The sequence below is a fragment of the Euleptes europaea genome, chromosome 19 (genome assembly GCF_029931775.1).
Source record: "Euleptes europaea isolate rEulEur1 chromosome 19, rEulEur1.hap1, whole genome shotgun sequence".
In the NCBI taxonomy this organism is placed as follows: Eukaryota; Metazoa; Chordata; class Lepidosauria; order Squamata; family Sphaerodactylidae; genus Euleptes; species Euleptes europaea.
In genome coordinates, this window is record NC_079330.1 from 15,837,784 (window position 1) to 15,861,803 (window position 24,020).

General features: G+C 47.3%; 1 protein-coding gene across 1 annotated transcript in view; it reads left to right on the forward strand.

Annotated features, from left to right (window-relative positions):
• The first annotated feature begins 818 nt into the window (after positions 1–818).
• The window catches only part of PITPNM3 (PITPNM family member 3), a 93,410-nt gene continuing 70,208 nt past the window's right edge, over positions 819–24,020 (forward strand). The window contains exons 1-3 of the mRNA XM_056865569.1: positions 819–924; positions 6,037–6,129; positions 19,561–19,668. Coding sequence (XP_056721547.1) covers positions 819–924; positions 6,037–6,129; positions 19,561–19,668 — 307 coding nt within the window. The remainder of the gene's footprint in view (positions 925–6,036; positions 6,130–19,560; positions 19,669–24,020) is intronic.

A 24,020-nucleotide genomic window follows, 5' to 3' on the forward strand; every position in this document is an offset into this window, starting at 1 on the left:
AAAGTTGTATAATTCTCCGGTAGTCATTACTTTTTTCTTGATGTTCAGCTGTAGTCCTGCTTTGGCACTTTCTCTTTTAACTTTCAGCAGTAGTTGTTTCAAATCTTCAGTTTTCTGCCAATAATGTAGTGTCATCAGCATATCTCAAATTATTAATGTTCCTCCCTCCAATTTTCACTCCACCTTCATCTAAATCTAATCCAGTTTTCCTAATTATATGTTCTGCATATAGATTGAAGAGATAGGGAGATAAAATACATCCTTGTCTGACACCTTTGCCAATTGGAAACCATTCTGTTTCTCCATACTCTGTTCTAACTGTGGCCTCTTGTCCAGAGTACAGGTTGCGCAACAAAACGATCAGATATAGTGGCACACCCATTTCCTTTAAAACCAGCCATAGCCATGTTCCTACCCACCTCCAAGCACAGGCAGCCTAATCATTAGGGTTGCCAATGTCCAGGTAGTGCCAGGAGATCTTCTGCTATTACAACTGATCTCCGGCCGATAGAGATCAGTTCACCCAGAGAAAATGGCCGCTTTGGCAATAGGACTCTATGGCATTGAAGTCCCTCCCCTCTCCAAACCCCGCCCTCCTTAGGCTCCGCCCCAAAAACCTCCCACTGGTGGCGAAGAGGGACCTGGCAACCCTACCAATCATTCCCCCCCACCCCAAATCATCTTCCTCTCATGCCATATCAAGCAGACTCCAGAGGCACTGTTATCTGCAGCCAGGCTGGGACCCCAGCCAGTCAGCGCCCCCCAGGAGCTGTTTGGGGTGTTTGGGCATTGAACCGGCCCTTCCTCCATGCCGCAAGATGTTCCTGAAGGCCGGTGACATTTGGCTGCTGTCTGTTAGAGGCGAGCCTCCCCCGGCGCGAATGCCCATCTGCTCCCCTTTCTTTGCAGAAGGCAAAGCTGCTGGTATGGTGAGCAAACTGACTTGGACCGGCTCTCTGTCTGCAAACAATTGTCTAGCTCCTGTGTAAATGACACGCTGCTCTCCTCGCATCCGTTTGCCAGTGAGGGGGGGCTTCCTCTCCTCTGTGCATTTGGGGGTGGGGGGTGGGAGCTTCTGCCTGCCACTGGTGTTGGGTGGGTGACTCGAGAAGCAATTAACCTCCTTGATTGCCTGGGAAACCCAAGGGAAAGGAAAGCTCTCCTTACCCCTTTCTTCTGGCATCCACCTGATGGATCTGCGTCTAATTTATTTTGTGACTTTTGTCACCCGAATGGAACGGTGTCTCTTAACGACTGGTGTGCCAGGCTTTGTGGGTGCACAGAGAGGGGGCTGGGAATGAAATGCATGCTGCACTCCATTGCTCCCCTAAAGTGGAAGGGCCCCTCAAGAGAATACAGGGTAGATGTGATAAGTGGCTTCAAAAGGGGATTAGACATTGAGGAGAGGTTCATCAATGGAACCTCCACATTCAAAGGCAGTCAGCCTCTGAATACCAGAACTAGAAGGCAATACCTGGAGAGGCCCGGGTAACTATGCTTTGTTTATTGGCTGCTGTAAGACATGGCATGCTGGATTAGATGGCCTACAGCAGGGGTGTCAAGCATAAGGCCCGGGGGCCAGATCTGCCCCCTTGAGAGCTTTTATCTGGCCTTCAAGCCAGCCAAGGCAGCCACCCCACCCCTGGTCCCGATCTGGGCTGGCGAGCTAGGTTTGCCAGGTCCCTCTTTGCTACTGGTGGGAGGATTTTGGGGCGGAGCCTGAGGAGGACAGGGTTTGGGGAGGGGAGGGACTTCAGTGCCATAGATTTCAATTGCCAAAGTGGCCATTTTCTCCAGGTGACTTGATCTCTATCGGCTGGAGATCAGTTGTGATAGCAGGAGATCTCCAGCTACTACCTGGAGGTTCCCCAAAAAAACAAAGCACTTCCATGCCAATACCACAAGGTTTAGAAAACAGCACAGGGACAATAAGTACAAGAAAACAACTATATTGTGTTTAAACGTGCAAAAACAAGCAAGTGGGAATACACACAAGTAACGCTTATTACAAATATATTCAAAGTACACAATCCATGTTTGATGCAGTCTCAATGCAATATAGTTTTCTTAATATATTTGTAAGAAATTCTTTTTTAAAAAAGTCCATAAGGTACATGTATCATTGGATCTTCATAATAGAAGGTGTAGACGGGGGACGGCCGTTTCAAGAAAATTTCTTCAGCCCCAATTCTATTCAAGTTTCCAACGTAAGAAAATCTCAAACAACATCTCAAACAACATGTAATCAATTCATTAGTTCCCGTAGGATACTCCCAAGTGTAGCCAGCAGCTCTGCTCGTCTAAAATCCACCTGATACAGCTGCAGATAAGGGATCTTTCTGATTGAACCTGGCAGTTGGCAACCCTATGGGGAGGGGAAGGGAAGGATAATACTAGAACGCGAGGTCATCTGTTGAAGCTGGAGGGTGAGAGATTCAAAACAGATAAAAGGAAGTATTTTTTCACACAACGCATAATTAAATTGTGGAACTCCCTGCCCCAGGATGTGGTGATGGCTGCCAACTTGGAAGGCTTTAAGAGGGGAGTGGACATGTTCGTGGAGGAGAGAGGGCTATCCATGGCTATTAGTTAAAATGGATACTAGTCATGCTGCATACCTATTCTCTCTAGTATCAGAGGAGCATGACTATTATATTAGGAGCTGTGGAACACAGGCAGGATGGTGCTGCTGCACTCGTCTTGTTAGTGGGCTTCCTAGAGGCCCTAGTTGGCCACTGGGTGAACAGACTGCTGGACTTGATGGGCTTTGGTCTGATCCAGCAGGGCCTTATGTTCTTATGTTCTAAGGAGATTGTAAGCTGATTTGATTCTTCCTTAAGTGGGGGAGAAAGTCGGCATACAAAACCCAACTCTTCTTCTTCTTAAATAAATCTAAACTGATTTATGATTCTAAAATAAATCTAAATAATAAATCTAAACTGATTCCTGCCATGGTGGCTTGTGGCAGCACATTGTATTGCATTTCCTACCCATCTGGTTTTTTTTGCGCTCGCTCCCTGTTTTGTGCTCAGCTTTGGCTGCCAGAATCTAACCCTACCATGTTTCCAAAACGAAGGCTGAACTTGCCGAATGCGGCGCAGGCCTCAGGCAGAGAAAATACCTGCCACCTGCCCCACGGGGGCAAACTCCAGTCCTCTTTCTGTTGTTCAGGAGAGGACAAACGAAATGGGGCGGGCCGCTTCTTGTCAACGTAGGGTTGCCAGCTCCGGGTTGGGAAATACCTGGAGATTTTGGGGGTGGAGCCTGAGAAGGGCGGGGTTTGGGTAGGGGAGCGACTTCAATGCCGTAGAGTCCAAGTGCCAAAGCGGCCGTTTTCTCCAGGTGAACTGATCTCCATCGCCTGGAGATCAGTTGCAATAGCAGGAGATCTCCAGCCACCACCTGGAGGCTGGCAACCCTACGTTACCGACAACATTGAAATCAGGCCAGCCCCGCACATCCGTGCTGGCGTCGGGAGTTAATTGGCTCTATCTCATTCTCCACTTGGAACGCAGAGGCTGGGGAAACGGCGCTCTTTAAAGCCGGAGATGTAAAATACCATCCTTCGGGCGGAAGCGAGCCCTAAACATTTATCCTAATCAGACGCAGCACTCAATTAGCCGAGGCTTCGTCAGCTCCTCCAGCTTAATTTGAAGGGGCTCGCCGGTTGTCTGGCAGCACTTAGAGCTGAGTGGACTTTATTTAATGTAGCGGAGCGATTAGCGTTCCCCAGGTCCCTCGCCCAGTAGGCAAGGCAGTTGGCGGGATTGGGTTCCCCGACCACCGGCTCATTAGCCATAAGTGGACACCTTCCATCATGGCCAGCTGCAGGTGCGTTAAACGGGCTTCTCGGGAGATGTGGAAGCAGCATGGACTTGGCAGAGGGGGTACCACTGAGCCCTGGAGTTAAATGCATCTTAAAGCTTTGTGTTTTTTCCCCTGCCTGGGCAAAGCGAAGTGGAGTAAAACAACAAGAACGCTGCTTTTTGCGCATGTGAATGGCTTCCAGATCATTTCCCATCCTCCCCAAGAATCTTGGGAATTGTAGTTTGGGAGGGTGCCGAGTGTTTGGAATCAATTAGCTTCACAGTTGGGCCATGGGTTCTGTTTAGGTCTTGGGGCAGAGGGCTTTCCCAACCCTAATAACTCAGATCCCCTTTTTGACGGGAAGCTCCAGGGATTGAATCTGGGAATGTCTGCCTGTGGTCCATCCCTGACCTAGAGCTGCCCACTCCAGCCTGGGAAAATTCCTAGAGATTTGAGGGCAGTGCCTGGAGAGGGGAGGGAGCTCAGCGGGGGTGCCGTGCCATAGAGTCTACCCTCCAGCATGGTGTAGTGGTTAAGAGTGGTGGTTTGGAGCGGTGGGCTCTGATCTGGAGAAACGGGTTTGATTCCCCGCTTGAGCAGTGGATTCTAATCTGGTGAACTTGGGTTTTGTTTCCCCACTCCTCCACACGAAGCCAGCTGGGTGACCTTGGGCTAGTCACAGCTCTCTTGGAGCTCTCTCAGCCCCACCAACCTATCAGGGTGTCTGTTGTGGGGAGGGGAAGGTGATCGTAAGCCAGTTTGATTCTTCCTTAAGTGGGAGAGAAAGTCGGCATATAAAAAGAAGAAGAAGAGTTGGTTTTTATATGCCGACTTTCTCTGCCACTTAAGGGAGAATCAAACTGGTTTACGATCACCTTCCCATCCCCTCCCCACAACAGACACCCTGTGAGGTCAGTGGGGCTGAGAGAGTGTGACTAGCCCAAGGTCACCCGCTGGCTTCATATGTAGGAGTGGGGAAGCCAATCCAGTTCACCAGATTAGCCTCCACCCCTCATGTGGAGGAGGGGGGAATCAAACCTGGTTCTCCAGATCAGACTCCACTGCTCCAAACCACCGTTCTTAACCACTACACCACGCTGGCTCTCTTCTTCCCCACTCCTCTCTTCTTCTTTAATGCTGCCATTTCCTTCAGCAGATCTGATCTCTAGTCTGTAGGTCAGTTGTAATCCCAGGAGATCTCCAGGCCCCATCTGGAGGCTGGCTACTCCACCCTCATCTATGCCTGTACAGGTGGAGTATCCCTTATCCGGACATCCCGTATCCGGACTGATCTGAAAGCCGGACCCTTCGAGACGGCATGCGGGCATGTCCGTGTTGCCTGCTTTCAAAGTTTTCTCTCACCTAAAAAAATAAAAATAAAGTCTATGTTGCATCGTAGGTGGAGACTGAAAGCCTGCCATTGTTAGTTTGCTTGCTGTTGCTCTTATTTAACAGCTGATACAGGTATTCGGGTGAGATAGTCACACCTTTGCTTTCGGATGGTTCAATGTACACTGGTGACATCAGAGCCCTGTGGGATCTTAAGGAGCTCCGCGGGGCCTGCAAAACGGAGCTATTCCACCAGCTCTATGGCTGAGGACAGCCGCGAGAGGATCCATCTTTACTGGCCTCCCCACCCCACCCCCCACTCTTGAAATCCGTGGGGGGCTGAACTGCTGATATTCTATTGCACCCTAGGTACATTTATGGCCGCTGGTGTATAAATTATTATGGAGATTATGGTTTTCATGATGTTGATGGTTTTATGTATTTTATATATTTTGTGTTTTGATTGTTGTTACCCGCCCTGAGCCTGGCTTGCTGGGGATGAGGGTGGGATATCATTTTGAAAAATAAAAAAATAAAAATAAAATATGAATTATTAAGAATATTTTTTACAATTGCATTCAGGCTATGTGTATAAAGTGTATATAAAACATGAACGAATTTGGGTCCCATGCCCAAGATATCTCATTATGCATATGCAAAAATTCCAAAATATCCCAACACACAGAAATATCCGAAATATGGACCACTTCTGGCCCCAAGCAGTCTGGATAAGGGATACTCAACCTGTATTTGCAAAGTCCCCTGAGGATTACCACCATTCTACATTGCTGCTCTGTTTAGGCAACGGGTATCTCAGAATATGACTTCCTAGGGCTGTGTTTTGGAGGGTGCCTCGGGCACCTCCGTTTTAATAATGCGACTCTCTCCTTTCTGTTGCAGTTGATCTACGCAGGTTCAGCTCCCAGTGGCATATGCAAGGCATCCTCAGTGACTCCGTGGAGAGCTCGGATGATGAATTCTTCGACGCACGAGGTTTGCAAAGCTCAGTTCTCTTTCCCTGTCGAAGTTAATTGGAAATAGTTTCTCCGGGGGGGTTCTCTGCCTAATGACGGCTTTGTAAAGAGCGCTTGGCAGCAAATATTGCTCTGGCTTTTCATTTGTTGAGCGTCTTTAATTTGCAAATGATTTTTGATAATCTCTGATGGGCGCGTGTGTTTGTGATACCAGTTAGTGTCATAGTTGCTGGGGGCCATAACTCTCTGGAAGCCTCATTCTCCATTTGTCTTGAGATTTTGGGTCTGGCTGTGACTATCTCAGCACTGGGGGAAAAGAACTCTGTTCATGGTTGAATGTTTGTGTTTTAAAGGCAAGTAAGGAAAAGCCCTGCGGTGCAGAGTGGTAAGCTGCAGTACTGCAGTCCAAGCTCTGCTCACGACCTAAGTTCGATCCCAACGGAAGTTGGTTTCAGGTAGCCCGCTCAAGGTTGACTCAGCCTTCCATCCTTCCGAGGTCGGTAAAATGAGTACCCAGCTTGCTGTGGGTAAAGGGAAGATGACTGGGGAAGGCACTGGCAATCCACCCCATAAACAAAGTCTGGCTAGTAAACGTCGGGATGTGACGTCACCCCATGGGTCAGGAATGACTCGGTGCTTGCACAGGGGGCCTTTGCCTTATAAGGAATCTGGGTGCCCTGATCTGGATAACCCTGACTAGCCCGATGCCATCACATGATTCTGCTTTATACTGAATCAGACCCTTGGTCCATCAAAGTCAGTATTGTCTATTCAGACCGGCAGCGGCTCTCCAGAGTCTCAGGCAGAGGTCTTTCATATCACCTACTTGCCTAGTCCCTTTACCTGGAGATGCTGGGGATTGAACCTGGGACCTTCTGCATGCCAAGCGGATGCCTTGCCACTGAGCCATGGCCCCTCCCCTCAAATCTCAGAAGCCAAGCAGGGTCAGTCCTGGTTAGTATTTGGATGGGAGACTGCCAAGGGAAGTCTGGGGTTGCTACGCAGAGGCAGGCAATGGCTGAACCGCCTCTGTTTGTCTCTTGCCTTGACAACCCTATTGGGTCACCATGAATGGGCTGCAGCTCAATGGCAGTTTTCACCACTAAGGAATTTGGGTGAGGTGGGAGAATGAGCAAAGACAGCAAGAGTTCTGTGTAACCCACAAGCTTGCACGTTCCTCTTCCCTGCAAATGGAACAAGATGCGTTACAAAGCTTTTGACTGAGGGCAGGGGCTGTTCTGCATGAGTTTGGGTTTCTTAAAGCCCCCGAGAACAAAAGGTGAGCATTAGAGCATTGTCAGCCTCTCCCTGTTGCTAACAAACCTGCTCAGGGAGTTTGGATCCAAGAAATTTATTCTACAGGGCTGCAGGCTAACTTCAGAGGTGGTTTGAATGCCGTAGTTTGTCTAGGTAAGACAGAAGGGGGGGGTGTCTCCCTTTTCAGTTTGTTTCTGCAGAACAGAGGAAAATAAAAGTGTAGATTTCAAAGAGGTGTAACGTCTGTCCCGCCAAAGGGAAAGGCAGGAATCAAAGGCCTTCATCTCAAGCACTGCGGCGATGCTTTCTCAAGAAGCTAGCTAGACGGGAGTGAATAAGCAGAGGAATTGGGAGGAGGGAGATGGAAAACAGGCATGCTTTCTTGCATTGATACCTTTGATCATTTATTTTGCCCTAGACTGAGTGGGGGGGAGGGCACCTTCTAACCCATCTGTCTTTACATAAAAGCTAACGTATAACCGCACACTGTGTTCAGATGGACCCACGGATGGCCCTGCCATGAGAAAGCGGGGTGGGCAGCAGATCTTGGGCAACGTTAAAAGGTGGCATAGTGGGACACAGGCCGACTTAACCTAAGGGCACCACCCCTTGGGACATTCTCCTGTTGAAATGAATGGGAGCTGTGCCATTTGGGTATCTGTCTGTTTAAACGTAAAGGTTGTCCCCTGTGCATGTATCGGGTCATTACTGACCCATGGGGTGACATCACATCACAACGTTTACTAGGCAGACTGTGTTTACAGGGTGGTTTGCCAGTGCCTTCCCCAGTCATCTTCCCTTTACCCCCAGCAAGATCATTTTACCGACCTCGGAAGGATGGAAGGCTGAGTAAACCTTGAGCTGGTTACCTGAAACCGACTTCCGTCAGGATCGAACTCAGGTTGCGAGCAGAGCTTGGACTGCAGTACTGCAGCTTACCACTCTGCGCCACGGGGCTCTTCTGTTGGGAGGAGCCCCGAAATGACTGGTGTGGGCTAGATTTGGCATTTGTGGCAGTGAGACTTGCTTAGTAAGGAATGGCAGAGTCTCTTCTTGCAGCAACTCTCTGGCAAAGCTGGTTGCTGACCAGGATCGGAAGCATAACATTTCCTGTGTTCTTGGAGTGATTTAGAGCTTAAACCTCTTGGTCTGTACAATCCCCGTTCTGGACCTGCCCTGCTGCAGGCTTGAGGAGCAGCACTTGCCGTGCAAAGCCCGAAGGTCATGAGCCAACCCTTCCTTCTCTCTCATCGCAGCCCCTCCTAGCCATCTATAAATGATGTTTCATGGGATGACATTAAGAGCCCCGCGGTCAGCTGCAGTCCTGCAGTAAAAGCTCTGCTCACAACCTGAGTTTGATCCATTGGGAGGGGCCATGGCTCAGTGGTAGAGCATCTGCTTGGCAGGCGGAAGGTCCCAGGTTCAATCCCCAGCAGCTCCAGATAAAGGGACTAGGCAAGCAGGTGATGTGAAAGACCTCAGCCTGAGACCCTGGAGAGCCGCTGCTGGTCTGAGTAGACAATATTGACTTTGATGGACCTAGGGTCTGATTCAGTATAAGGCAGCTTCATGTGTTCATGTGTTCATCCCAACGGAAGTTGGCTTCAGGTAGCCGGCTCAAGGTAGACTCAGCCTTCCATCCTTCCGAGGTCGGTAAAATGAGCAACCGGCTTGCTGGGGGTAAAGTGTAGACGACTGGGGAAGGCACTGGCAAACCACCCCGTAAACATAGTCTGCCTAGTAAACGTCGTGATGTGATGTAACCCCATGGGTCAGTAATGACCCGGTGCTTGCATAGGGGACTTCCTTTATCTTTTTCAATGGGATGACTCCAGAGTGTGGAGCTTATTGGGGTCTTCCCATACCTTGACTCAGCCCCTCACTCCCTTTCTTTGCTTAACAGCCATGGGGGGCGGGAAGGAGCTGGGAAATGTCCTGCTGCGGATGCTTTTGGGCTCATGTCCCTGAAAAATGGACCCGTCGCTTATTTTTTGTTATGTCTCCACTGTAAAATGTGCAGCATCTATTTCTGGGTTTGCTCAGCTAGATCTATAATTTAAAACCTGAGTGGCATCTTTGCTGAGAGGGAGGCTTTGCGGCTCTCTCCATAGCAACTTTTGCGTACGCGGCTATAGCAGCGGTTGCAATATTTTGATGTTCAAAACACCCTTTCTTTTTTTTTTTTTTAAGAAAAAATGGCTACAATAGATCAATGGCAAGCAATAATTACATTAATAAAAATGATGCACAATAGAGGTTTCCCCCATCGCCTTGATGGACAGGTCTTTGTGCAGGCAATTTGCAAAGCTGCGTTTGATCTGCTGAGAGTAAAGGGTTTCATACATCAGGCTGGGATGATTTATTAGCCAGGCCCGTAATTTCTGTTCTTGGTTGCCAATATGGTACTTTTTAAAAGTCTGGGCTGTGTGATTGGGGAGGGGCCGTGACTCAGTGGTAGAGCCTTTGCTTGGCATGCACAAGGTCCCAGGTTCAATCCCCGGCGTCTCCAGTTAAAGGGACCAGGCAAGTAGGTGATGTGAAAGACCTCTGCCTGAGACCCTGGAGAGCCGCTGCCAGTAGACAATACTGACTGTGATGGACCAAAGGTCAGACTCAGTATAAGGCAGCTTCATGTGTTCAAGTGTTCATCGAAGTAGTAAAGTCCTTTGAGTGGCTCGCCTCTCTTCTACCGGGGTGGGGGGCCTTCTCTGTGGTGGTCCTGCCCTGGTGGAATGTTTTATCAGAGGACACACATGCCCTGTGGGACCTTGTTAGTTTCCACAGGGCTTGCAAGACAGACTCTTTCAACAGGCTTTTAATTATCCATCGCGTATTTTAATTATCCATTCTCGTATTGTTTCCTCCAGATGATTTTACTGTTGGGTTGTTGGAGGCCAGCTAAGTTTCAATAAGATATTTTTTAAAACTTGGTTTTAAATTGTGTTATGTGTTTATTATATTTTTTACTATTACTATTGTTTTTAAGATTGTCCATTGAAGTGTATTTTACTTGGTTGTACCTCACCCCCGAGCCTTGCTTGTCGAGTGGTGGGGTATCAATTTGATTGATAAAAGCAAATTTCATTGGATTTATAAACATTGGCTCCCTCTGTCTGATCTTTGCTAAACATTCAAACAGAAAGGGGAGCAAACTGGGCATCCGTATTCATGAGCAAGACAGCGAGATAGTGATAATTGCTGCAAGAATGCAGTGTATGGAAAGAATCGCCCCATTCATATTTGGAAAATTGCTGAAACCAGGCCGCATATCTTCTCAGCTCTGCATTGGTGTGCTTCTGTCTGCTTTGAAGGCAGGCGTTTATTTATTTACTCAACGACTTCATTTCTTGTCCACCTTTCTTCTTGAGACTCAGGGTGGATTGCGGGTTTTCTAAAGGCAATGCAGTAAAAATGGTATCAGGGCACGCTGTGAACGATGCAATAAAAACGGCTTGCGTGAACTAAAGAGCAGTGAAAGGGGAACAGCGCAATGCATCACATAAACTGGATTTCACAGTCGGAGAACCGAGATCCAGTGAGCCGGGTCTCACAATTTGGGGATGCTGAACTGCGGCGTGCCGCACCCAGAAAGCAATGCCGTATGAAGGGGGGAGAACATAAGAACATAAAGAAAAAGAAGGCTGCCTAATAACCGCACAGGCAATTAAAATTAAAACTTTATTACCTATACAGAAATTACCCTCCTGCAGAGTTCCATTTTACTGCAAATGGCCTCTGGGCCGGCTCCACCGTACACGTTCCTGAAAAATGATAGCATGGTGGGGGGTCTCCCTGACCTCATCAGGCAGGACAATTCACAAGGAGGCAATTACAACCCTCCTGGTTAGGCTTCCTGATGCCTCTTTCTATCCAGCTCCAGCACAAATCCAGGTTCCGTCCCTCTTGCAGCCTTGGGCATCAGCTCGTTTCGCAAAAGCCTATTTTGTGGAGGGCCTAGGGTTGCCAACCTCCAGGTACTGTCAAGAACAGCCAGTACACACTCAAGTATAAACAATTCTCAATATTAATCTATAATATTAACATACAACCAAACCATGTGAAACAAAGTGACAAATGACCCTAATACACAAACGTGATAAATACATACACACATAGGGTTCTCCAGGTGAAGTGACCTCTATCGGCTGGAGATCAGTTGTAATAGCAGGAGATGTCCAGCTATTACCTGGAGGTTATAGCAAAAACAACCTATTATAATGTAAATCAAGTTGCAGAATCTAAGTTATAAGTTATAAATTACAACAGATTGTTTTTGTTAAAATACAAGCCCTGGAGGTTGGCAACCACTGATTTTCAGTCTAGAAAAGCCCTTGAGATTGGCAAACACTTTTTTCTCGAGGTCATTCCTGGAGGGTGGCAACAGAGGATTTTTTTTTCTCCAGGCCAGCCCTGGAGGTTGGGAACTGAGTTTTTTCCTCCTTAGGTTTGTCCAGGAGGGTAATAACAATAGAACTTATAACTTAGATTCTGCAACTTGATTTACATTGTAATAGGTTGTTTTTGCTATAACACCATCATTCCAACAACCTAGGTTCTTCTTTTGGAGGTGATTACCTGGAGGTTGGCAACCCTAGCGACTCTACAGATGAGACACTGGGAATTCCAGCAATTGGAGCTGCTGTCTGGCTTCTCTCTGTCGGTCTGTCTGTCTCTGGTGTGCTTCACAAGGAGGCCAGCTTCTGAGTCTGGCAAACAGGGGCAGCTTCGACCCACGCTGGCATCACGTCTCGGCCTTTGCCACGGGCTGCCAGGCCTGAAGGCAATCACAGCTCATCTCCCTCCCAGGCACTGACAGTTGTCATCTCAGGGTAGATAAGGAGAGGCAGGTAAAAGAGCCAGGCGTCTCCGGGGAGGCCCAGGAACCAAGGGAGGGGAAAGGCCACTTGCGGAGAGGAAGAAGGGCAAGTACAAGAAAACGAGGAGGCTTATCAGGCCGGGATGGGCCGCTTTGCAGGGGGGAGACCACACCGTCTCTAAAGCTCCGGGGAGCAGTGGGGGGGGGGGGAAGCTCTTAAAGCGTTCTTCTTCCCTACCCAAGGCCTTTTGCAGCCTACAGATTGGACCAAGACAATTCGGACTGTGCAGGGTGCACATAAACATCCCCCCTTTTTTGCCTGGTGATGAACGGGGGACGAGCTTCCTCAGGCTCTATTCGGAACGAACCTAGCAATTTATGAGTATCATAGTGATATGCCTGCATTATTGTATTAATTCCCAATGACAATAATACAGTAGGAGGTTGAAAGTTCAAAGCAGTCTGTTTATTAGGCCCAATACACATACCAGGTGAGAATTGCCCCAAATGCGCAGGACAATTCACACACCAGAACAAAGGATTGCAACAACTTTTATAACTTTGGGTCAGGGGTGTTACCATTACGTGGATTTACTGCACATTGGTTGTCTACTTCACTTTAATTAGCATAGTGTATTAGATATTGGTCAAAGCTGTCTCTAAGCAAGCATTAGGTCTTGTGACCACATTCTTAAGGATGAAGGTAAGATACTGTTTTTCTCTACTGGTGAAAGGCCGTACCAGGCAAGCAATGTAGTCTTTCATTCTGGCAGCTCATAATGGCGTCTGCCAGACTCATGCTAACTTAAATGATTACACATTAGGGCATCTGTTTCAAGGATCAATACTTTACCCCTTATACCTGGGGCTGCATGTCAATTACATACATGTGCTCTCACATGGTATTGTGCTAGATGCTAACCCTTATATCCTGGGCTTAGCATCTTTATAAGTGCGATTTTGCGGACTGAGCATAAAGCATACATTTCCAATACATTTCCCATAGCATATAATGATTTCAGGCATTACAATAGGAGTGGGGGGAGGCAGGGAGAAATCTCTTTTCCTGGTAGCTTTAAAATCATGTATGAATTCTCAGCCTCTCCCCACAAGTATCCAGCCCTCCTGGTGTACCAGGGGCTGCCAACCTCCAGGTACTGTGTGATGTACTTTACTGACGTCTGATTGCTCATACTTACCCTGTGTGGGAAGGAATGATGAATATGTAACAGCACTTTTGTATTAAGGACTGAAGAAAGATTTCCATTGCTGTGGATCTGAAACGGCCGTATCCATCGATGATTGTGGCTCTATATGAACTTTACACAAGGATTACAATATTAGCATTCATTTGGTACTCAGTTGAGACCTTTGGAACTTCCTCTATATATTTGTGGTACTCAGTTGAGACCTTTGGAAATTTCTCTACATTTTTTGTGTGAACTGTACATATTGTATATAATTGTGTTGTATATATGTCACGTATATGGTCTATGTTTCACCTCAGTAGCTTATAAATATTTGCACTTTGTGTATATACAGTTTCCTGTACTGTTTTTCTAAACCTTTTGGTACGAGTACAGAGGTGCCGTTTTTCTCCCCAACCTCCAGGTACTAGCTGGAGAGCTCCTGCTATTACAACTGCTCTCCAGCCGATAGGGATCAGTTCACCTGGAGAAAATGGCTGCTTTGGCAATTGGGCTCTATGGCATTGAAGTCCCTCCCCTCCCCAAACCCCGCCCTCCTCAGGATCTGTCCCAAAAACCTCCCGCCGTTGGCGAAGAGGGACCTGGCAACCCTAGCTGTAATTCCGGGAGATCCCCAGGCCCCACTTTGAGGCTGGCATCCCTAATGGTGGGGGCAACGTCGGCCACTGCTGGGTGGGAGGGCTGAGCTCTCTTCCTCTCCTCTCTACTGCCTGGTATGCCGCTATGGCAGTGGATAAGGCTTCAGGGTGGCTTGAAACGTGGGGCTGCTCTCCTGTCCCCCCAGGACGCTTGATGTCCAGCCAGAGAAGCACTCAGGACTCTGATACTCGCCTCAAGCATGAAAGTTGCCAAGGTTCATTGAGCGGATGAATTTCAGCAGCCTGCCCAGTCTTAAGCAGGGTGAGGCCTTTCCGGACGCTGCAGGGAAGTCCCTCTCTTTCTTCCTATGCTGATGCCCCCTGGCAGCTTTTGGCCCAGGATACCAACACCCCCTTCCCTCCAGAAAAGAAAGGAAAGTAATTCTATCCCCTGGATCCACAACAGACCCCCGCAATATAGGTACAGAGAATTTTATTGATTGTGTGTTTCAGGACACCATTGATTAAATTTTTTCTTGAGTCGACCATCCAGTTTGGGGATCATGCCTGCTGAGGTCATTTACTTGCTTTGGACATTTACAATTGCCATTTGTGTGTCTAATTCACTCTACTTAAGGATAGATGGACTCACAATTGTAGCTGTATCTGAAGAAGTGAGCCGTGGCTCAAGAAAGCTCACACCCTGCCAGAAATGTTACTAGTCTTTAAGGTGCGACTGGAGTCTTGCTGTTTTCTACTGTTATTGACAGACTAACATGGCTACCCATTGTGATCAATTTTGGGATGTTTTCCCCTGTAGCCGCCATTTCCCAAGATGGCGGATATGGTTGTTTTGATATTTAAAATTCACATAGAATTGCTCATCTTGGTGTCACAATATGTTTTTGAGGTTGATAAAGCCAAATACACTATTATGTTAGTTGTAGAGACGGCCATTTTTTCCTTTTGCTAAAGGGCAGGACCATGTAAAGAAGCACTGCAAGCTGGGGGGGGGGGGGGCTATGGCTCACTGGAAGAGCCTCTGCTTTGCATGCAGAAGAAGAGTTGGTTTTTATACGCCGACTTCCTCTCCCACTTAAGGAAGAATCAAACCGGCTCACCAATCACCTTCCTTTCCCTTCCCCACAACATACACCCTGTGGGGCTGAGAGAGTGTGACTAGCCCAAGGTCACCCAGCTGGCTTCATGTGGAGGAGTGGGGAAACAAATCCGGTTCACCAGATTAGCCTCCGCCGCTCATGTGGAGGAGTGGGGGAATCAAACCTGGTTCTCCAGAAGGTCTCCGGTTCAGTCCCGGGCATCTCCCGTTAAAAAGGACTAGGCAAGTAGGTGACGTGAAAGACCTCAGCCTGAGACCCTGGAGCGCCACTGCCAGTCTGAGTAGACAACACCCACCTTGATGGCCTCCTTCAGTACAAGGCCGCTTTCAGGTGTGTTCACGTGTGACTGCCAGGGCCAGAGAGACTGAAGAGAAGAAGGGCTGGTGGGGTGAGGCAATTTTCACATCTTGGCTTGAACGAGGCGGCTGCATCTTTGCTGAAGGTCAGGGATCGGCGACGATTTCTCCCAGGCTGGTTGCTGACTCTGCGGGTTGGACTTGGAGCGTATTAGGAGTGCAATGGAGACGAAGATGCTGACGCCAGGGAAGGAGAATCTGTTTCTCCCTCCCGTCTGCCCTTCCCTGCCAGTAATAAATTTTCACAGCATCGGACATCAGCAGGCAGTGCAAGCTTGCCTCCTCAGTGGATCGGCGGCAACCGCCAGGCTTTAATTGGTGTCATGATGCATGCGCTTCAGCGCACGGTCGATGCGGGTTGACCTTGGTGCTGATAGAGGGCAAGGTTTCATTCAGAGGGCTCTTGGCGTGGAGTTGTTCGATTTTTGCTTCCCCCCAGCCTGAGAGACTCAGAGAGGGTGGGATTTCATATGAGAGGGATATAATTGTTTTGGACACACCCCGATGCATCACTTAGCTTGGGGAACTTGGCTCAGTAGTGGCCTGGATGCGCGAGTGGACTGGGAAGCATCCGTGCCCCATCGATGGTGGAGCAGAGAGAAAGCGTATGTTCACACCCACCCCATGCAGGCCTCCCAGCAGCAACAACTTGCACCTGCCCTCTGTGGGGCACAGGCTGCCCCACACTTGAGGTTGGGGAAGCTCTGGCATGGGGCCAGGACCTCCGAGGTCATTGGCCCACCAGGGCTTTTCCTGGTCGCCTTAATGGCCAATCCACCCTTGCTTGCACATGTGTAAAGGGCCCTGAGGTCGCAGCTGACTTACGGCAACCCCAGCAAGGAGCTTTCGAGGCAAGTAAGAAGCTGAGGCGGTTTGCATCGCCTTCCTCTGCAGAGTCTTCTTTGGCAGTCTCCCTTCCAAGAGCCAGCGTGGTGTAGTGGTTAAGAGCGGTGGTTTGGAGCGGTGGAATCTGATCTGGAGAACCGGGTTTGATTCCCCACTCGTTCGCATGAGTGGTGGACTCTAATCTGGTGAACTGCATCTGTTTCCACACTCCTCCACATGAAGCCAGCTGGGTGACCTTGGGCTAGTCACAACTCTCTTAGAGCTCTCTCAGCCCCACCTACCTCACAGAGTGTCTGTTGTGGGGAGGGGAAGGGGAGGGGATTGTAAACCGGTTTGATTCTTCCTTAAGTAGTGGAGAAAGTCGGCATGTAAAAACCAACCCTTCTTATTCTTCTACCGACCCTGCTTCGTTTCTGAGATCTGAGGAGATTGGGCTATACCCTGCAGCCTTCCCTCTCCCACCCTTGCTTGTGTGAATGTCAAGTGCTGTCAAGTTGCAGCCATCTTATAGTGATCCCTTATGGGGTTTTCAAGGCAAGAGATGAACAGAGATTGTTTGCCATTGCCTTCCTCTGCATAGCGACCCTGGTATTCCTTGGTGGCCTCCCATCCAACTATTAACCAGGGCCGACCCTGCTTAGCTTCTGAGATCTGACAAGATAAAGCTAGCCTGGGCCATCCAGGTCAGTGGGCCCACCCCGGCTTAGTTGGTAGTAGAAAGGCAATCTGCCTCTAAATATCTGTTGCCTGTTGGGGGGGAGAGCTTTGGCCTCTGTGCCCCACTTGTGGGTCTTCTAGGGCAGGGGTCGTCAACCTTTTCTTTAATGAAAGCTACTTCTGAATAATGAAAAAGACCTCGAGCCAGATCCCATCCTACATACCAAGTGTTTGTTTTAAATTGTGGAACTCCCTGCCCCAGGATATGGTGATGCCTGCCAACTTGGAAGGCTTTAAGAAGGGAGTGGACATGTTCATGGAGAAGAGGGCTATTCATGGCTACTAGTAAAAATGGCTACTTATCATGATGCATGCCTATTCTGTCCAGGATCAGAGGAGCATGCCTATTATCTTAGGTGCTGTGGAACACAGGCAGTATAAAGCTGCTGCAGTTGTCTTGTTTGGGGGCTTCCTAGAGACACCTGGTTGGCCACTGTGTGAACAGACTACTGGACTTGATGGACCTTGGTCTGATCCAGCATGGCCTTTCTTATGTTCCTATGCCCTGGAAACAGGATACAGATTAGGAAGAACTCCAGAACCGAAGTCAGATTTTCCTCTCTTCCTTTTCCAGCTGCGTAGCTTCCTCTGCACCAGGGTCCAAAACCGATTTCAAAAGTAAGGCTAGTCTGAGATCGCCTTTGAGCATGTGCTGCATTCTTCCTCGCCAGCAAGCACCATAACCAGGTCCTGGGTCGCAAATTCTTGGTAGGTCGGCCTGAGCCCTTTTCATACAGGGGTGTACTTCTTCCCTGCCCTCTTCGGTGCCCCAGCTGGGGGAGGGGAGCATATTGAGGAAAAGGAAAGGGTCTGTCTCTCTTCCTGACATTTTTGTAGGCTGAGGCAAGTGGGAAGAGTGGCCAGCCACCCCCCTCCTGAGCACCGCCTGGGCAAACAGACAGCTTGCCTTTGTGCATTTTTTTTAACTTCAATGAAAGCAGAGCCGCTGTTCTTCTGAGCCGAAACCCAGGACTCGGCTGACCTTTTGTTTCCACCTGAGAAGAGCGGAAGGTTTCTTTTTTTAGCCCGCTAAGTGTTTTCTTTGTGGAGCAATGGTGCTGAGAGAGGAGAGAATCCTGGCAAGGATTGGGAGAAGAGCTGAGGCTTTACTGCTTAGGAATGGGCTTGCAGGCAGCAACCTAATTAGTTCGGGGGAGGTAGAAGGATAAGGGGGAAAGGCTGGGGCAGGGGATGGGACCCCACTGATGTTTAGCTGAGGTTTCACAGAGGCACTTGGGGGGGGGGTTGCTCTGTGTAGTGAACCCTCCCTCTGCTCTTAGCCTGCCTTCATAATTAGGGTTGCCAACCTCCAGGTAGTTACAACAAAAATAAGGCAGCACGCAGGCTCTATCTAAACTCTTATATTACACAATCAAATCCTATAACATAACATATACAATAGTGGAGTTGGAGTAATTCAAACAAACATACAAACTCTACAACCCATACTCAACATACACATAAAAATAATACATTTCATAAATTGCATAAACAAGCTAGAAATATCCGGCTAGTAACAACAGCCCCAATGTAACATGCGGGTGCAAAGTTCAATGGAACAAGTCCCAAATCCGCAACGCTGATTCCTTCCAAATAAATAAATAAATAAATTAGTATTATTTTATTATTATTATTTAATAATAATAAAATGATAATAATGATGATGATAAAAATAAAAATGCATAAATTTCTATAAAAGGTTTCCAATTATATAAAAATAAGTTGATACACAATTGTCGTCTAATACCGTGCGTTCAAATATTGATAAAGTTCTGAGGTCCTCAATGCATTGATTTATTGGAGGTGGGCATTTATCTCTCCAATGCTGTAATACAAGACTTTCAACAACTGATGAAGAGTTCTGGTGAACTCGAAAGCTTGCATGCTCTTATGTATCATTGGATTGGTCCTAATAAAAGGTATTATGTGGATTGTGGTGTGTGGTTTTGTGTTTTTTTTTACTTTGGGACCCACACAGCTATTAACAAGTCTTTTTTCTGGGACAGCTTGTTCGAGTCAAAACTGTTGCTTTGTGTCCTCAGAAAAAGGTTTTGGCCAAGCAATAGAACCTATAGCTATAGCCAGCGTGGTGTAGTGGTTAAGAGCGGTGGACTCTAATCTGGAGAACAGGGTTTGATTCCCCACTCCTCCACATGAAGCCAGCTGGGTGACCTTGGCCTAGTCACAGCTCTCTTAGAGCTCTCTCAGCCCCACCTTCCTCACAGGGTGCCTGTTGGGGGAGGGGAAGGTGATTGTAAGCTGGTTTGATTCTCCCTTAAGTGGTAGAGAAAGTCGGCATATAAAAACCAACTCTTCTCCTTCTCCTTCTTCTACTGTTTCCTGGGAGATGCAGCCATGGCTCAAACCCCAGATGCAGGATACTGTGAGCAATGTTTTTGCAGAGCCTTCCGGGGGGACCCCAACTTTGTTGCCCCATGAGCTGTATTCCCACAATGGGCCACTTGATTTCTCTGATAATTGCTAAAAGAGATTATATTGCCTTTGTCTACTTGGCTGCCATTGAGACTGATGCTTATATCTCTTGCTGCAGAGGAAGTGGTGGAAGGGAAGAATGCTATTCTCCTAGAAATGAGCCAGTGGAACTCCAATGACCTGGTGGAGCAGATCGAGACCATTGGGAAGCTGGAAGAAAATCAAGGTAATGACCGTCATGCGTCCGAACAAACGGGCACTGTTTCGCATTTAAACTCTGGGAGTTTAACTCTGAAACCAAACTCTCTCTCTTTCTTTCAAATGTTTATTCTACTGCCAAGGCCTGCTTCCCAACAAAAAATGTAAGCTTTATTATAAAAACATTAAAGCAAATTTAACAAAGTGAAATGCCAAATGCAGCCCAAGTCAAAACAGCAAGTAACTGAACCAGATAAAACAGCACAAACCAAAGTCTTTAATTAAAAGTCTGGGTCAAATGAAACCTAAACCTCAATAAAGGAGGTGCTAAGCAAACTGCTTGAAGGGAGGGTATTCCTGAGTCTGGGCCCCACCACCAAAGAGGCTCAGTCTCAAATACTGGCCTGTCTGGTTTCTGAGCTTTATGGCAACATCTTTGCATGGCATTTCTGGAAGTCAAATTGTCCAAGAATATTAAGAACACAAGAAAGGCCATGCTGAATCAGACCGAGGCCCATCAAGTCCAGCAGTCTGTTCACATAGTGGTCAACCTGGTGCCTCTAGGAAGCCCACAAGCAAGACAACTGCATCAGCATTGTCCTGCCTGTGTTACAAAACACCTAATATAATAGACATGCTCCTCTGATCCTGAAGAGAATAGGTATGCATCATGACTAGTATCCATTTTGACTAGTATCCATGAGTAGCCCTCTTCTCCATGAGCATGTTCACTCCCCTCGTAAAGCCTTCCAAGTTGACAGCCATCACTACATCCTGGGGCAAGGAGTTCCACAACTCCTTTGGGTTGATAGTCCTCTGGAGCACCCAAGGCTGCTACTGTGGGCACTTCCAGGGGAGGGACACAGGCGTGTATGTACATTACATTTGTGGAAGCATTTGCTTGTTGATTCTGTAGTCAGAGTGTCTTGGGTTCTTTTTGGGGGGGAGCAGAGAGATGTGTTGACCACGTAATCCAAGCGGTGTCTCTAAGACAGCTAAACAGCTAATTGGAAGGGGGAGGGGGAACTCTGTGTTTTACATCTGCCCTTGACGTTGATGGGAAAGGCTCCCTTGTGTTCCATGCTAATTTATTTCAATCGAGAAGTGATGATTCAGAGGGGCTGTGAAAAGCTGTCCTCTGAATTCCAAGCGCCTTCCTTTGCCTGATGACAGGCGAGGAAGAAACAGATCAATCCGACCATGGCAGAGCCTTCCCTAAAGGAAAATGACTGCATGGTTGCCACAGAGAGGAATATAACATTTTTGATTCATCTGATTTAAGACTGAGTTAATCTGCTTGATGACTGGGGAAAGCAATGGCAAACCACCCCAAAAACATAGTCTGCCTAGTAAACATAGGGATGTGACATCACCCCGTGGGTCAGTAATGTGCTTGCACAGGAGACTACCTTTACCTTTATCTTTTTATTCTACTTAAATGGAAAAATCATGGTGAATATTAGTTTCTAGCTGTATTTATTTTCCGTATTTTTTTTGTATCCCAGAATGTGTCTGTGTTCTAAATTTTACTTTTGTGAAATTTTCATATGGAATTTTAAATTCAGCCACACAAGTCGGAGGTGACATTGGAGGTGAACTTGAGTGGGAGTGATGAAACCCCCAAATGCTTCAGGTAGCAGGAGATGCAAAGAGATCTTTCTCTGCCTGGTACCTTGGAGAGTTATTGCCAGCTACAGGAGAGAACACCGCAGCTATTTATTCCTTATTTACTTAAGGAATTTATATGCCACCTCTCCAGAGTCCCACACGAGGGGGCTTACAAGTGAAAACAATACCATAAAATCATAAAAATGTTGTGCATTTTCAATATAAAAATCAGAGCAAGCCCTTAAAAACCATCTATGGCCATTAAAAAACATCCCAAAACACAACAGAGCATCCTAAAAAAAAAATCCATAAAACAGATCTCGGAATTGAAGCAGGCCATAAAACAGCTAATAATATAAAATGCTTGGGCTGGGTAAAAAGAAACACTTTGATCTCATAGCTACAAAACAGTATGGCCTTAAGGGGGAGGGAATTTCAAAAAGTGAGGTGCCACCACTGAGAAGGCCCTCTTCCTGGTTGCCACCTGCCTTGACTTTGAAAACCAGAGGCACAGAGAGCAGGGCTTGGGAGATGGATCTTAACTTGCAGGTGGGACCGGTACTGGAGGAGCTGGTCTTCCAAGTGCCCCGCCCCAAGCTAGGTAGACCAAGGGCCAAATTCAGTAGAAGGTATCTTCCATGCATTCAGATGACTGTGGTTCCAATCCCTTCCCAGCCCTAGAGCTTACCTGTGCAGGTGAGTGCACCTCTCCCCCCGACTTAACTTGCATCTTTCTGAAAAAGAGATGAGAATCCTGGATTAGGCAAGAGAGCTTCTTCTCCAGCGTGATTGAATATTGCAGGCTCCGGCGCTTTTGAGCATCTGGAAAATACAGATTTCCCTTTCCGTCCTTACGCTCACATCGTGGAAATCACCTGCCAAAACATTGATGGATCTTGTCGCTGTGGTTAATCATACTGTGTTTTGGCTGGAGACTGAACTACTGATTTAGCCAACTGCGTTCTCTGCTGTTTTGCAACAAACCCTTATTTTCTTTTTTTAAAAGCAGGCAGCCAGATTGGGAGGGGAACAGTGGGGCAGGGAGATGCCGCATCTCGTTCTTTCTGAGTGTTGCAAGCAGAACGGTCCTCGCCGTCTCGGTTTATACATTTCATCGATTTTAGATGAGAAACATAAGGAAAGTTGAGTGTGTGACAGAATGTCAGAATTAATTTCCCCCACCACTAATACTAATAATGAAAGTAATTATAATTGTTGGAGCAGCAGCAGAGGGGTATGGCTTTTGTTAGCTGTTTATGTACATCACGCAACATGCGCTTGGGGGGATGAGTGCAGCCAGCCTGCCAGTTGTCTAGTAATGTTAACATGCCTCAGGACTAGGGCTGTCTCAGGCTACCGTGTCTCCGGGATCCTGTCGCTTCTGGGCATTCAGTTGACAGAGCAAACCAGTGTAACTATGGCGGGGGACAGGCCATTAGACTAGCATTGATGCTTCTGTCCCAGGTGCATTTTCAAGAGTGAGTTTATCTCAGCCTCGGAGGGAAGAATCTTGTTCTGTGTCCCTTTGAAATAGACAAGCACCTTGGACAGCTCCCCCCAAGCAGGACAGCAGCAGCCAAAGGCCGAGTCAGACCGTTGACCCATCTGGTTCCTTTCTCTTGTGTGTGTTAAGTGCCGTCAAGTTGCTTCCGACTCATGAATCAATGTCCTCCCTATGAATCAAAGTTCTCCAAAATGTCTTATCTTTGATAGCCTTGCTCAGGTCTTGCAAATTGAGGGCCGTGGCTTCCTTTATTGAATCCATCCATCTCTTGTTGGGTCTTCCTCTTTTCCTTCTGCCCTCCACTTTTCCTAGCATGACTGTCTTTTCTAGTGACTCTTGCCTTCTCTTAATGTGACCAAAATACGATAGCCTCAGTTTAGTCAGGCTTGATTTGATCTATAACCCACTGATTTGATTTTTTGGCAGTCCATGGTATCTGTAACACTCTCCTCCAACACCACATTTCAAAGGAGTCTACTTTCTTCCTGTCAGCTTTCTCCATTGTCCAGCTTTCACACCCATACATAGTAATAGGGAATATGATGGCATGAATTAACCTAATCTTGGTGGCCAGTGACACATCCTTACACTTCAGAATCTTTTCTAGCTCCTTAATGGCTACCCTTCCCAGTCTCAATCTCCTTCTGATTTCTTGGCTGCAGTCTCCCTTTTGGTTGATGATGGAGCCAAGGAATAGAAAGTCTTCAACAATTTCAATTTCCTCATTGTCAACCTTAAAGTTGTATAATTCTCCGGTAGTCATTACTTTTTTCTTGATGTTCAGCTATAGTCCTGCTTTGGCACTTTCTCTTTTAACTTCCAGCAGTATTTGTTTCAAATCTTCGCTATTTTTTTGCCAGTAATGTAGTATCATCGGCATATCTCAAATTGTTAATGTTCCTCCCTCCAATTTTCACTCCACCTTCATCTAAATCTAATCCAGCTTTCCTAATGATATGTTCTGCATATAGATTGAAGAGATCCTTGTCTAACACCTTTTCCAATGGGAAACCATTCTGTTCTAACTGTGGCCTCTTGTCCAAAGTACAGGTTGCGCATCAAAATGATCAGATGTAATGACACACCCATTTCCTTTAAAACCAGCCATAGCTTTCCTTTCTCTTACCCAAGAAAAACAATAGCTATGCCACACCAACACTGTAATTAAACCTCAAAATACAAATGTATGTGGCAGAAGGATATATACTTATGGATTTAATATATCATGTACCAAACTTTGTGACTGCCTATATATAAGTACGTCCAAG